The sequence below is a fragment of the Capra hircus genome, chromosome 5 (genome assembly GCF_001704415.2).
Source record: "Capra hircus breed San Clemente chromosome 5, ASM170441v1, whole genome shotgun sequence".
Classification (NCBI taxonomy): Eukaryota; Metazoa; Chordata; class Mammalia; order Artiodactyla; family Bovidae; genus Capra; species Capra hircus.
The window spans coordinates 118,433,920-118,449,180 of NC_030812.1; the positions used below are offsets into that span (position 1 = coordinate 118,433,920).

The 15,261-nt window shown below is 46.5% G+C and overlaps 1 protein-coding gene across 1 annotated transcript in view; it reads left to right on the forward strand.

Moving 5' to 3' along the window:
* Window positions 2,464–15,261, forward strand: part of MOV10L1 (Mov10 RISC complex RNA helicase like 1) — a 61,743-nt gene continuing 48,945 nt past the window's right edge. Inside the window, exons 1-3 of the mRNA XM_018049080.1 lie at window positions 2,464–2,562; window positions 4,280–4,464; window positions 11,684–11,846. Of these exons, the coding sequence (XP_017904569.1) occupies window positions 2,466–2,562; window positions 4,280–4,464; window positions 11,684–11,846 (445 nt within the window). The 5' untranslated portion in view covers window positions 2,464–2,465. The remainder of the gene's footprint in view (window positions 2,563–4,279; window positions 4,465–11,683; window positions 11,847–15,261) is intronic.

Below are 15,261 nucleotides of genomic sequence, written 5' to 3' on the forward strand. Positions count from 1 at the left end.
TCAAAAAGTATTAGAATTAATTTTCACAAACTGTGAGGTCAAGCAGGGATTTTAAACATTGAAAACCTCCCAAACCTCTTTAGTGACTGCCTTTTAAAGCAATAAGTGCAATTATCAGGGAGACTGTCAACCAGTGGGACTCTTCGCTTCTCTCCTTGCTTGAAGGTTTCACCATGTCTGTGCATTTCCAAAGTTGTGGAAACACAAATAAGCACTCTGGAATTAGAGATGGTGGGACAAACGCCTCCCAAGTGTCCTGGGAAGAACCTCCCCATCTCCGGCAGCAACACCAGTCTCTAGAACAAGCCCCATCCCTCGCACGAACTCTGTCCCTAAAGTGCCCTCTCTCCCTCTGTGCTGCCGAGGCCCTGCTCATGGTTCAACATTTACCCCGCTGTCCAGCGCACACTTGCAGGATAGGTGGGACAGGCCACGGCCCTTCCCGTGTGGAGTCCAAAGCCTAATGCAGGACAGGCACACGGGATAAAGGGGTGTGTTCTGTGGGGACGCAACTGACTTCCCCTGTGATGGCACATAAGTCCAGGGAGGGCGTGGGGGGCTACTCAGGGGAGTTAGGGTAGGCCTCACTGAGGGGGGGCGGTGGTGAGGAGGGTAGGGGAGCAGAGGTGCCCCAGGTGCAGAGGCATGGAGGTGGCAAGGCTGGAGGGAGGTGGGCACAGGGACCCTGTGGGGCAAGGTGCAGGTGAGGCGCCCAGGCACGAGGCACCTGAGGACGTGGAGACAGCCGTGGCTTGGACTCTGAGATGCACTTGCTGGGCAGAAGAGTGAGCGTCCAGCTGGGTGGCGCACAGGCCCTGGGACCGCAGGTGAGAGCAGGTGTTGGCAGGACGGAGGGGGAGCCGCGGGCGTGGTCAGAAGCCATCAGATTCTTGATAGACTGAAAAGTCAAGCAAACCTGCCGTCTGAATAACATGAGATGAGGGGCGCAGGAGTTCAGGGGACTGGAAGGTTCCTGGCCCGAGAGGTGCAGCTGCCTCACCTGAGACAGAAAACAGAGAGCAAGAGTTTTGACCACCGAACAACTCAGCCACAAGCCTGTGTTCCACGACAAGAGAAGCCACCGCAATGAGAAGCCTGCTTGCCACAACAAGAGAAAGCCGAAGCAAATCAACAAAGACCCAGCTCAGTCAAAAGTAAACAAAAACTTTGTAAAAAATTGCATATGCAACTAATTGACGCTTAAAGTAATATATGGTCTTAAATGCTTATGTTAAAAATGAAGAAAGTGCCATTCCAAAATTCAATATCTAATTTTCCAACTTAAAAAGTTAGAAAAGCACAAATCAAACTAGAAGAAGAAGGGGGAGGGAAGGGGAAGAGGAGTGGAAGGGGGAGAAGGAGGAGGAAGAGAAGGCAAGAAATAATGAATAGAAAAAAAGTCAATGAAACCAAAAGGAATTTTTTGAAAAGATAAAATTGATAAACATGTACCTAGACTGATGAAGACAAACAAGAGGACAGACGTTAATTACCAAAGTCAGGAATGCAAGACGGTTCATCACAGTGGATCACAGAGACAGTGAAAGGATAGTAACGAAACACCATGAACAGATTATGCCAACAATTTGACACATTGGCTAAAACGGACAGTCCCTTAAAATTACCAAAGTTTATGCAATATTGCTGAATATTGGTAACAGCCCTTTAACCAATACCAAAGTTGAATTTGTTCAAACAGATACACAATATGTGTTTGATAGGCCACGAGGCAGGCTGTTCCAGTTAGCACAGAGTTCAAGCCAAATCAGGTATAAGCCCAGAGGACTGCCACACACCTCAATAAATGAAAAATTCCTCATCACTCAGGCACAAAGTTACCAAGCTGGATCAATACACAAAACAGACAACACACCATGACCAAGTTGAGCTTCCCAGGAAAGCACGGTGGTTTAACATTTGAAAATTCAATCAATGTAATTCACTCTCATTAACACGCTAAAATAGAAAAACAAGACGTCATTTCACTAGACACAGGAAAAGCATTTGAGAAAACTCCCCACCAAGCACCGTTTAAGAACTCTCAGGAAAGTGGGCAGAGGGGACTTCTCCAGCTTGATATGGCACATTTGCCAAAGATACACCTAACAGCAACGAGCAGCCAAACGTTCGGCCGGCTCCCGCCCAGAAGGAGGCAAGCACAGCCACCCTGCCCGCACGAAGCCCGGCCGACCTGCTCCGGGTCCCACCCACCAGCGCAGGCGTGACGTCACTCCCACAGGCGTGACGTCACTCCACAGGGCGCACTAACGGTCGCAACCGCCCCCCACTCGCAGCTAACAGTCTCCGCGCGCGGCACCCGCATTGGCCGAGCGCCACAGGCGCCGCAACCCTATTGGCCAGGCTCCAGGGCGCGCTGGCGCGAGCGCCGCAGCGCATTGGCGGCAGGAGCGGCGTGCCGCGTGCGGGCGCGTCAGGCTGCGGCGCTGAGGCGGGGCGGCCAGGCCATGCTGCGCCTCGCGGCCAAGGTGGTGTCCTTCTTCTGGAGGAAGGCGGACTGCCCAGAGGAGGAGGCCGGGCCGCTGGGGCCCGAGCTCGCGGAAGGTGCCTCGCGGGGAGGGCGGGCCGCGCGGCCCCTGAGGCGGCCCAGCCTCACTGGGCGCTGCCCGGGCGGGGGCGGCCGGTAACCTAGTAGGAGCCCCGGAGCTCCGAGGCCTGGTTCCCGCGCGTGCACTGAGGGTGGGGGTGGGGAGTGGCCCGAGCCGGGTCCAGGGCCTCTGCGTGCCCAGACCAGGGTCTGAGAGAACCCGACGTCACCTTTGTACTGTCTTCTCCCTCGAAGCTGAGGCGTGTCCCTTTCATGGCGATCTCTTCCCAGCGTAGGATCTGTGTCTCCTTTCCGCTTGGTTTTTTCACGCGCTGCAAGCGCCCTGACACCAGACCCTCGACAGGTTCCCGCTCTTTCTCTGTCAGTGTCCCAGCAGTTGTGTGCATTCGCGGCTCTGGAAAGGGTGACCCCGGCTATCCTAAACTGACCTTTTAGTCCCATGGGGTCTTGCTCTTGAAATTGTTATCGAACGCCTTTCCTGAAGTCCAGGCAGTACTTCTGACTCTGGAACCCGGAATTACACATTCCCCAAGATTCTTGGTATTTTCTCCCAACCCCTCTTTCTGTCCAAGACTTGAGCGCTGGGTAGTGAGTCTCTAGTTGCTTTCTGTAACCTCCCAAAACATGAAATTCTCAGCGAGAGAAGCCAGAACGTCAGTCATGGAGCTACTTGTTGTCCCAACGTGCTGTTAGCCGTCTGCAGCTGGCGTTCTGCCTCTTCAGCAAACTGCAGCCTGGAGCAGGTCGCTTCACCCATCCAGGCCTGGCCTTGTCCATCAATGCAGCCTCTCAGCAGCAGTAGGATTACAGCTCGGCCTCAGTGGGCTTCCAGCTGGACCAGGGCACACTCAGGTGTCTTCTGTGTCTGAGAAGGAGCGGGAGTTCCAGGCCCAGGTCTCTGAGTGGATGAGGGAAGGCCTGCTCTGCCCCAGACTTGCCCCCCAGGCCCAGAATCTTCCAGTAGTGCCTGCCTAGGATTGAGTGCTCAGTTGCGTCCCACTCTTTGCAACCCAGTGGACTATAGCCCACAGGCTCCTCTGTCAATGGGATTCTCCAGGCAAGAATACTAGAGTGGCTTGCCATTTCCTCCTCCAGGGGATGTTCCTGAGAAGGAATTGAACCTGGGTCTCCTGCATTGCTGCTAGTTTCTTTTACCACTGGGCCATCTTGGAAGCCATTTCTGGTATGATGAAATAATACAGAATCTCCTAGCCCTGCTGCTGGTAGTGTTGGTGATGAGAAAGACAATAGTGGTGATAAGAGTGCACAGTAGTGACTCCCCCACTGCTGCTCTAAAGCAGCCCCCAGCCTGTGCCAGCAGCTCAGAGGTCTGTGCCTTGCACATTCTGTCATGTAATAACCTTCACACAGCTCTCTTGGACTGTGACTGTCTCCATTTTACAGATGAGGACAGGCACAGACCTAGCCCAGGGTTCCACAGATGGCAGGGCAAGAGCTGGGCATCCGACCCAGGCAACCTGGCTCTAGAGTCAGAGCTCTCCCCATGGTGCCTACCACCTGTGCCCTTTGGAGTAACCTAGGAAGTCTGCCTCCAAAACCCTGCATTCTGAGCACTCTGTTCTTCAGGGAGGTTCTCAGCCCACAGGGCTTCTAGCCACAAGGATGCTCTGAGCTCCACTGTTTTCTGGGAGACTCAAGTGTAGTGTGCACTTGCTTTGTGGTCAATGTAACCTCTCTGTTTACCTGTCTCAGGTGACACCAGGTTGAAAACTGTCCAGGGTGTCGTGACAAGGTACTGCAGTGATTATGGCATGATTGATGATTTGATCTACTTCTCCAATGAGGCTGTGACGAGCAAAGTGCTTCTAAATGTCGGACAGGAAGTTATTGCAGTTGTGGAAGAAAATATGGTGTCAAATGGACTGAAAGCAATCCGGGTAAGGCCTGAGTTCTTGAGGAAGAACTCTCTCCACCTTGAGCTTCGCACCACCATCCTCTTAGAGGCAGCCTGCAGTTCTCTGCCATGGAGGAAATCAGTGTTGCCACTTCATTATCTATTCTTCTAGTCATTTAAAAAGCTGTTGCTACAAATGATAGCTATTTGGATCCTTTGTTATCCAGTTAGCAAAGATAATTAATGAACTCTACTTTGCAGCAAATTTTTCTTTAAAAAAATAGTATTATTACTCTCTGATTTCCTGATGTTAGTTAGAGGGTATGCATGTTTAACATTTTAATGGTTATTGTCAAATTATCCTTCAAGAACTTTGTGCTAATTATACTCAGGAGCAGGATGAGAGACTTTAGTTACCCATGTTGGCAAGGGTATGGACTGAGGCATCTCGGAAATCTTCGCCAGTCACTTTGATAAGTGAGCTTATTGTTTTAATTTGCATTTAAGCCTTAAAATAGACTAAATATTCACATTTTTTTCCTGTGAGTTATTTTAGTGTCCTTTATACATTTTGTTTGTTGGGTTCAGCTATTTAAAATTAAACTTTCTACATTACAGAATTAAGTTTCATTCCACATAGTTAATGGGTCTGTCTATTCCTTGTGGCTCCAGGGCTTTATGTGAATCCTTAGAGAGGCTTTTCACACTTCTCAGTTCAGACATGCCCTCAGGTTTCCTTCTGAAAAATTGTTTATTTACATTTAAATGTCTAATTTCCCTGGAACTTACTGGCTGTGTGGACTGAAAGAAGGAACCAGACATTTCTTTCCTGGTAGCTCGCCAGTCATCCGCTGAGTGGTCCAGTCTTTCCTACTGAGTTGGAAGGTCCCAGAATCCCACCTACCTGGGACCCTGTCGGTGCTGATGCCTTCACTTGGCCCCCGTGGCACAGTCACATCCTTGGGTGGCAGGCTGGTTTCCCTCTTCCTGTCTGTGGATGGGCTTCTCTGGCTTTCCTCTTCTTCTGGATGAACACTAGAGTCATCCTGCTGTTTCTCCTCCTTGGCTCGGACTCATCTGGACCAGCGCAGAGTACATGGTTCCATTTAGGTCAAGTGACATGGATCAGAGCGAGTTTTTACCAGCTACAAATTATGCCCACTTATTTAAGCCTTCCTTTGTGTTCTTTTTGTTCGCTTATGTTCTGCAGATTTCTTCTTAAGTTTTTGAGAATTGTATTGATTTTGTTTCATTATCAATATGATTTTATTTTGTATTTTTAATCTTTTTCTTCCCTTATAGGAAATCTGTTGATTTTTGGTATATAATTTGGTATCTGCTAAACTTACTGAGTTCAACTACTTTTTTAAATGGTCATGACATACCATCTACCAACCATATGTCGCTATTTAGATTTATTAAAATTAAGTAAAATTTAGAACTAACTCCTCAGTTTCATGAACTACATTTTAAGTACTAAACATGACTGGTGGCGCCAAATTGGATGCTTCCAACATAAACCATCTCTATTAGGGCAGAAGGGCCTGTGGAGTTGCTTTGGTCTGGAACATGCCGCCCCTGGGGAGCAGCACCTTCTCCTCATGCTCCACCTGAACTCTTGACTCTTCAGACAGGGTGCTTCCTTGTTTGTTTTTAGCTCTTCTGGAAGAGGCCTGTATCACTTGATTTACCAACACTAGGTAGGATTAACTGACTTCCACTGTGAAAGTTGTGGAATTGGCTCATTTCTACTGGCCTCTGGATTTATTTGCTCATTTTTTTGTTTAGGTTTTTTTATCATGGTAAAATGTGTATAACATGAAATTGTTCTTGATGCCATTCAGTGGCACTAAGTACATTCATGTTGTTGTGCACCCATATGACTACTTTTACAACTTCTCATCATTCCAAATAAGAACTCTATACCCACTAAATAATAACCTACTGTTCTACTTTCTGTCTCTATGAGTTTGACTGTCCTGGGATGCTTCATGTAAGTGGAATCATGTATTAGTCCTTTTGTATCTGCCTTATTGAAAATATAATATTTTCAGAGTACATCCACGTACCAAGAATCAGCTCTTCATTCCTTTTTATGGTAAAATAACATTCTATTGTATGTATAGACTGTATTTTGTTTCTCCACTCACCTGTTGATGGACACCTGGGTTGTCTCTACCTTTTGGCTGTTGTAGATAATTCTGCTGTGGAAAGTACCTTTTGAGTCCCTGTTTTCAACTCTGGAGTCTGTACCTTGCAGTAGAATTGAATGGTCATATGGTAATCCTGTGGGCTTCCCAGGTGGTTCAGTAGTAAAGAATCTGTCTGCCAATGCAGGAGACAGAGATATGGGTTCGATCCCTGGATCAGAAATATCCCCTGGAGTAGGAAATGGCAACCCACTCCAGTCTTCTTGCCTGGAAAATTCCATGAACAGAGAAACCTGGGGAGCTACAGTGTATGGGGTTTCAAAGAGTTGGACATGACTGAGAGACTAAGCATGCATGTAAGGTAACCCTATATTTAACTTCTGGAGAACCCACCAGATTTTCCCCAGTGGCTGCGCCATTTTACATTCCCACCAACAGCACAGAGTTCCACTTTCTCCATGTCTCCACCAACGTGAATTATTTTCCTTCTTTTTTTTGATAGTAACCACACTAGTGAGAAAAGGAAAGATAAACCCATTTGAATGCAGAGTTCCAAAGAATAGCAAGGAGAGATAAGAAGGCCTTCCTCAGCGATCAATGCAAAGAAATAGAGGAAAACAATAGAATGGGAAAGACTAGAAATCTCTTCAAGAAAATTAGAGATACCAGAAGGCCTTCCTCAGCGATCAATGCAAAGAAATAGAGGAAAACAATAGAATGGGAAAGACTAGAAATCTCTTCAAGAAAATTAGAGATACCAAGGGAACATTTCATGCAAAGATGGGCTCAATAAAGGACAGAAATGGTAGGGACCTAACAGAAGCAGAAGATATTAAGAAGAGGTGGCAAGTATACACAGAAGAACTGTACAAAAAAGATCTCCATGACCCAGATAATCATGATGGTGTGATCACTCATCTAGAGCCCGACATCCTGGAATGTGATGTCAGTGGGCTTTAGGAAGCATCGCTACGAACAAAGCTAGTGGAGGTAATGGAATTCCAGTTGAGCTATTTCAAATCCTAAAAGATGACGCTGTGAAAGTACTGCACTCAATATGCCAGCAAATTTGGAAAACTCAGCAGTGGCCGCAGGACTGGAAAAGGTCAGTTTTCATTCCAATCCCAAAGAAAGACAATGCCAAAGAATGCTCAGACTACTGCATAATTGCACTCATCTCACACGCTAGTAAAGTAATGCTTAAAATTCTCCAAGTCAGGCTTCAGCAATACACGAACCGTGAACTTCCAGATGTTCAAGCTGGTTTTAGAAAAGGCAGAGGAACCAGAGATCAAATTGCCAACATCCGCTGGATCATGGGAAAAGCAAGAGAGTTCCAGAAAAACATCTATTTCTGCTTTATTGACTATGCCAAAGCCTTTGACCGTGTGGATCACAATAAACTGTGAAAAATTCTGAAAGAGATGGGAATACCAGACCACCTGACCTGCCTCTTGAGAAACCTGTATGCAGGTCAGGAAGCAACAGTTAGTACTGGACATGGAACAACACACTGGTTCCAAATAGGAAAAGGAGTACCTTAAGGCTGTATATTGTCACCCTGCTTATTTAACTTCTATGCAGAGTACATCATGAGAAATGCTGGACTGGAGGAAGCACAAGTTGGAATCAAGATTGCCGGGAGAAATATCAATAACCTCAGCTATGCAGATGACACCACCCTTATGGCAGAAAGTGAAGAAGAACTAAAAAGCCTCTTGATGAAAGTGAAAGAGGAGAGTAAAAAAGTTGGCTTAAAGCTCAACATTCAGAAAACTAAGATCATGGCATCCAGTCCCATCACTTCATGGCAAATAGATGAGGAAACAGTGGACATAGTGGCTGACTTTATTTTTCTGGGCTCCAAAGTCACTGCAGATGGTGACTGCAGCCATGAAATTAAAAGGCGCTTGCTCCTTGGAAGGAAAATTGTGACCAACCTAGACAGCATATTAAAAAGCAGAGACATTGCTTTGCCGACCAACGTTTGTCTAGTCAAGGCTATGGTTTTTCCAGTGGTAATGTATGGATGTGAGAGTTGGACTATAAAGAAAGCTGAGCGCCGAAGAATTGATGCTTTTGAACTGTGGTGTTGGAGAAGACTTGAGAGTCCCTTGGACTGCAAGGAGATCCAACCAGTCCATCCTAAAGGAGATCAGTCCTGAGTGTTCATTGGAGGGACTAATGTTGAAGCTGAAACTCCAGAACTTTGACCACCTGATGCAAAGAGCTGACTAATTTGAAAAGACCCTGATGCTGGGAGGGATTGAGGGCAGAAGGAGAAGGGGACGACAGAGGATGAGATGGTTGGATGGCATCACCGACTCGATGGACATGGGTTTGTGCGGACTCTGGGAGTTGGTGATGGACAGGGAGGCCTGGCCTGCTGTGGTTCATGGGGTCACAAAGAGTTGGACACAACTGAGCAACTGAACTGAACCCTAGTGAATGTGTCTTACTGTGGTTTTGATTTACATTTTTCTAATAATTAGTAACACTGAACATCTTTTCATGTGTTTATAGGTCATTTATAACAACATATATCTTCAGAGAAATGTCTTTTCAGTTCCTTTGCTTATATTTTAATCAGGTTATTTTCTTATCGAATTGTAAAAGTTCTTTATATATTCTGATACTAATCCCTTATCAGATGTGTGATTTACACATTTTTCCTCCCAATCTGTGGCTTTTTCACTTTTTCTTTTAAGTTTATTCATTTCGGCTGCACTGGGGCTTTGTTGCTGTGCGCAGGCTTTTCTCTGGTTTTGGCGAGCAGGGGCCACTCTCTAGTCACAGTGCTCTGGCTTCTCTTGTGGCAGAGCGTGGGCTCCAGGGCACTTGGCCTTCAGTAGTTGCAGTGCAGGGGCTTAGTTGCTCTTCAGCAGCATATGGGATCTTCCCAGGCCAGGATCGTACCAGTGTCCTCACATTGCAAGGCAGAGTCGTAGCTACTGGACCAGCAGGGAAGCCTCTTCACTTCTCTCAATAATATCCTTTGATGCACCGAAGTTTTAAATTTTGATGAAGTCCAATTTATCATTTTTAATAGCCTGTGCCTGATGTCACATTTAAAAAATATCCCAAGATCATGAAGTTTTTCTCCTATGCTTTCTTCTAAGAGTTTTATAGGGTTAGCTCTTAAATTTAAATCTTTGACCCACTTTTTAGTTAGTTACTGAATATGGTGTTGGATGAGAGTTTGACTTCGTCTTTTACATGCTGGGATCCAGTTTTCCCAGCATCATTCCTTGAGAAGATTACACCACATGGAAAACCTTTTCTCCTTTGAATGGTCTGGCACCTTTGTTGAGAGTCATTTGACCATATATGTGAGGGTTTATTTCTGGGCTCTTTATTCTGTTTCATTGGTGTTTTGTACGTCTCTACAATCTTTTAATTATTGTAGCTTGGTAGTAAGTTTTGAAATAAAAAAAGGTGAGTTTTCCAAGTTTGTCCATCCTTTTCTAGATTGTTTTGGCTATTCAAGGTCCCTTGAGATTCCATATGAATTTTAGGATGGGTTTTTCTATTTCTTCAAAAACCATCATTGGGATTTTGACAGAGATTGCATGGACTCCATCAGTCACTTTGGGCAGTATTGATGTCTTCGTGTTAATCCATGGGTGTGAGGTGTGTTTCCACTTGTTTGTGTTTTCTCTACCTTCCTTCCTGGGGAGGGCTTCCCTGGTGGCTCAGCCGGTAAAGAGTCTGCCTGCAAATGTGGGAGACCTGAGCTTGATCCCTCGGTCAGGAAGATCCCCTGGAGAAGGAAATGGCAGCCTACTCCAGTTTTCTTGCCTGGAGAATCCCATAGATGGAGGAGCCTGGCGGACTCCTGTCCACAGATCGCGAAGAGTCAACACGACTGAGTGAGTAACACTGGCTTCTTCCAGTCACATTTGCAGTTTCAGTGTACAAGTCTTTCACCTTCTTGGTTAAATTCTTAAGTATTTGATTCTTTTTTGATACTCTCATAAATGGAATTGTTTTCTCCATTTTTTTTTGATCACTTATTACAGGTAAATAGAAATACAGCTGATTTTTATATGTTGATTTTTGTATCCTGTAACTTTGCTGAATTTGTTTATTGGCTCTAACAGGTGTTTTGTAGATTCTTCAGCATTTTCTGGATGTAAGATCTTGCTCAGTAATGTCTGACTCTTTGCAACCCTGTGGACAGTAGCCCGCCAGGCTCCTTTTCCATGGAATTCTCCAGGCAAGAATACTGGAGTGGGTAGCCCCATTCCCTTCTCTAGAGGATATTCCTGACCCCAAGGATCAAACCCAGGTCTCCTGCATTGCAGGCATCTAAGTCTTCAGGGAAGCCCGTATTAGATCATGTGGTGTTGTTCAGCCTCAGTTGTGTTCAACTCTTAGCGACCCCATGGACTGCAGCATACCAGGCTTCCCTGTCCTTCATCCACCAGGGCCTGCTCATATTCGTGTCACTGAGTCGGTGATGCCATGCAACCGTCTTGTCCTGTGTTGTCCCCTTCTCCTCCTTCATTCAGTCTTTCCCTGCATCAGGGTCTTTTCCAATGAGTCAGCTCTTATGTTAACTTCAAATAGTTTGACCTCTTCCTTTCCAATCTGGATATTAAAATTTCTTCTTCTTGGCTAATTGCTTTGGCTGGGACTTCCAGTATTCTGTTGAACAGAAGTGGTGAAAGCACTCATCCTTGCCTTTTCCTTATCCTGGGGAAAAGCTTTCAGTCTCACCACTGAGTGTCATGGGAGCACTGGGTCATATGTGGTCTTTATAGTACTGAGGAAGTTCCAGTGTCTTCCTAGTTAATTGAGTATTTTTATCATAAAGAAGGTGTTGGATTTTATCAGATGCCTTTTCTGCACCAACTGAGATTATTGTGTATAATTTTTCATTTGTTCTGCCAGATTGCTGGATGGTAGTGACTGGTTTGCATTTGTTGAGCCATGGTTGTGTTCTGGGATGAACCCCTCCATCACGATGTGCAGCCCCTTACCATGCAGCTGTATTCGGTTCGCCTGTCTCATTGGGATTTTTGCCTCAGTGTTCATAAGGGGTCTTGGCCAGTATTTGGCTTTCTTTGTGGTCCTCAGCATGTCCTAAGTGGTGGTTTGTCTGTCTTGCAGGTGGAAGCCGTCTCAGATAAATGGGACGATGACAGCAAGAGCCACGGCGGGGGGCTGTCTGACCCCAGCCCCCGGGTGCTGATCGGCTGTGTGACCTCGCTGATGGACCGCGCGGGCTACATCAGCCAGACCACGTACTTCTCCCTGGAGAGTGTGTGTGAAGGTGTGCTGGGCAGGTCTCCCTCACATTTACAATTCGTTTTTGTGGTTTTTAAAAAATGTTCGTGAATAGGGTTGAGGTAACTGCTCGCATCACTGAAAGGACCACTTCTGGGCTCCCTCTGGGAGAAGGCTTGCCGGGGGAGCGGCGGCGAGCTCAGGCTCCGGCGCTGGCGACACACCGCCCCTCGCTCTGTGCCGTTTGTCGTGCAGCAGCCAACTCCTGGGTGGCTGTTCCTTTTCCATAATTTCTGCTCCTGATCTAGGACAACAACGTCACAGATGCTCAGAGGTACTGTGATCTCTTTATTTAGGTGTGTCCAGTGTAAAATAGGACTTGGGGATAACCTGGTACTTTCCCGAGAGTACATCTTTAATTACATCTGGTTTTAGTTGATCTTCCTAGATGGCACAGTGGTAAAGAATCCAGTTTCCAATATCGGAGACACGAGACCAGGTTTGATCCCTGGGTTGGGAAGATCCCCTGGAGTAGAAAATGGCAACCCACTGTAATATTCTAGCTTGGAAAATCCCATGGACAGAGAAGCCTGACAGGCTGTACAGTTCATGGAGTCGGCAGAGTCAGACTCGACTGAAGGACTGAACACACACACGTTAGCTAATCCAAGATTCTGTTTTTATGCCTAGAGAAATCATTTGTCAGCATCATTTTTTGAACAACTATTGTGTGCCTGCTATCTCCAGTGGTGGGCAGGGAGCAAGGCAGGCGGAGACCCAGACGAGTGGGCCCTTGCTCCCCTCCTGAGGAGACACAGTCCTACACATGCTTCATCCTCAGGCAGGACTCAGAGGAACCTGGGGGGGCGGCCTAAGCTGGACACCCTGCTGGGCTGTGCAGTCGAGGGGCCCTGCCCCTGTCTGGATGACTCTTCAGTGACCGATGTGTCCCGTCCAGGGACCAGTTTTCATCTACCAGCATCCCTGAGGTCCTCAGAGTGTTGCCCTGAAAGCCTCGACCCAATACCTGTTTCCTGCTTCCTGGGGCTTAGCCCAGACCTCTGACCTGCGGCCCCACCTCAAGGCTGGACCCGTTGACTCAGGTCTCCTCCTGCTCTGACCCTAGGCCTGCCCTGTGTGAACCAGCCAGCTTTGCCCTCTGCCTTCTGGTTGGGATTCACCTTGGGGGAGCATCAGCAGATGGAGGGTGTGGGAGTGAGGTTGGGCTCGGCACCCCCGTGCTGTGGCGGCCTGCCTGTGGCTTCACTCCTCTACTGTGACCAAACCAGGGCACCAGGCAAGTGAGTGGCCAAACTGGCACACAGTGGAGAAGTTAGAGGGACATTCAGGTTGGTTAGGAGAAAATCATTTTTAAATGTGTGTGTGTGTGTGTATATAAATCTCAATTAGCACATTTATTTTATTATATTGGTGGGCCTTTACTGTTATTCAAAAACTATTTGCAGTGCTCAAATTCCTTCTAAAAAAGAGAAAACGATACCTGGGCACGTTAAAGAATAGTAAAGCAATCTAATCTTGTGTAGCCATTATATTGTTCGTGTGTATTAACATCTTCTCACTTTTTAGCAGCCCTAATACCATGTCACTGGTATTGTTCTGAGGAACATACATTTTTCAATGTTATCTTAGCTTCATTTTTTCATACAGGGGTCTAGAGTCTTCCTCAGAGCTGCATTTTATGGTCGATGAACTTGAAATTGTAGGAACCTTTGATGGGCTCTCCTTGTAGGCTTTTGTATGCTCAGTCGCCAAGTCATGTTCAACTCTTTGCGACCCCCATGGAGTGTAGCCCACTAGGCTCCTCTGTCCATGTGATTTCCCAGGCTAGAATGCTGGAGTGGGTTGCCATTCCCTTCTGCTGGGGATCTTCCCAGATGAGGGATTGAACCCCCATCTCCTACATTGCAGGTGGATTCTTTACCACTGAGCCACCTTTTAATTAAGGAAATACTAGTAAGCTCAAAGCAAACTCTGGTGAATGTGAGTCATTAACAAGTCTGGGTTATTTCCTACTGGAACATCTTAACTCTTTTAGTCCAGATGCTTTAGAAGTATTAGTTTACCTCTGTAAGTACAAAGGTGTTCAAATATTTTCATGAACTAAAGTCTATCAAGTAAGTCATCTCTGTGATTTTTTTTTTTAATCTTGCAGCAAATTTGGAAGCTGTAAACTTGTTGTAGGCCTTGATGGTTTTACCTTATTCATTGCTGAATATCGGTTTATCAAACTAAAAGAGCTCGATTGAAAGGCTCCTCACACAGGCGGTAGGCGTCATGTCCAGGTGTTCAGCTCTGAGCTGAGCCATCACACAGGGTCTCACTGCTTCAGGTTCTCTGTGCTTCTTTGGGAGCGAGCGTCACCATGTCGTGTTTACAGGCTATATTCTCAATAACTGCAGTTCACAAAGGTCTTAAAACTGAAGGTTTTTTTTTTCTTTTGTTCCATCTCCCACTCAACCCCCACCCTGCCCCACCCCCACCCTGCCATGCTGCGCAGCTTGTGAAATCTTGCTCCACAACCAGGGGTTGAACCCAGGTCTCACCAGTGAGAGCACTGAGTCCTAATCACCGGACCACCTAGGGATTCCATAAACCCGAAGATTGTTTGCTTCCACATTTACTGAGTACTTTAATTAAAAATTGCCAACTGATTTTGAACAAAGTGTAACCAAAATTTGGAGCTCTCACTTGTAAAAAGTGGAAGGAACACCATTGTAGGGTTGATTTACAAAGAACTTCTTTAGCGGTTCAACCATTTGTAAAATTCAGACTGCGGGGCAGCCAAGAGGAGCAGGCCGCCAGGCTGCACGGGCTGCGCGCTTCAGCACCGGCTTTGCCACGGGGCTCGGAGGCTGAGTTGCCTGCACGCGCCTGTCAGTCTCCGTGGCTGCAGCCTGTCGTCTCACTCACTGACCGGCACAGCGTGGGGGAGACCTGGGCCTGTGGGCACGTGGTGGTTCCTGCACATTGCTGCCCCACAGGCTTCTCAGTGCGCACGGATCTTGTTGCTGTTACAACTCCATCGGAACTTGCACTCGTGTGTTGTCATGGTGAAAGCAAATAATCTTTTTCCAGTGTTGGGTTTTTAACTGAATTACAGCAGCATTCACAATAACGTCCGATGTATCTCCTTCAACAGAATAGCCTTCCAGAATCTTTGCTTTGATTCCATGATTCTGATGGGGCAAAAAAATGAACTAGTTTATGATTTGCTTCACTGTTTTTCTCTTTAAAATAACTTTTATACAGCTAGCACAGTAGTAGTTATTGCTTCACTTCTTGCGTGTGTTGGGAGATATAGAATTAAAAATTAGCAAAATTATATCAATTATTTGATAAATGAAGGCATGGCTTATGAAACAACAAGTAAAGATTTCTCAGTGGTGTGTTAACTTGTGCTTCTGGGCATCATCCTCCTAAAAAACTCACCGACCTGGAAG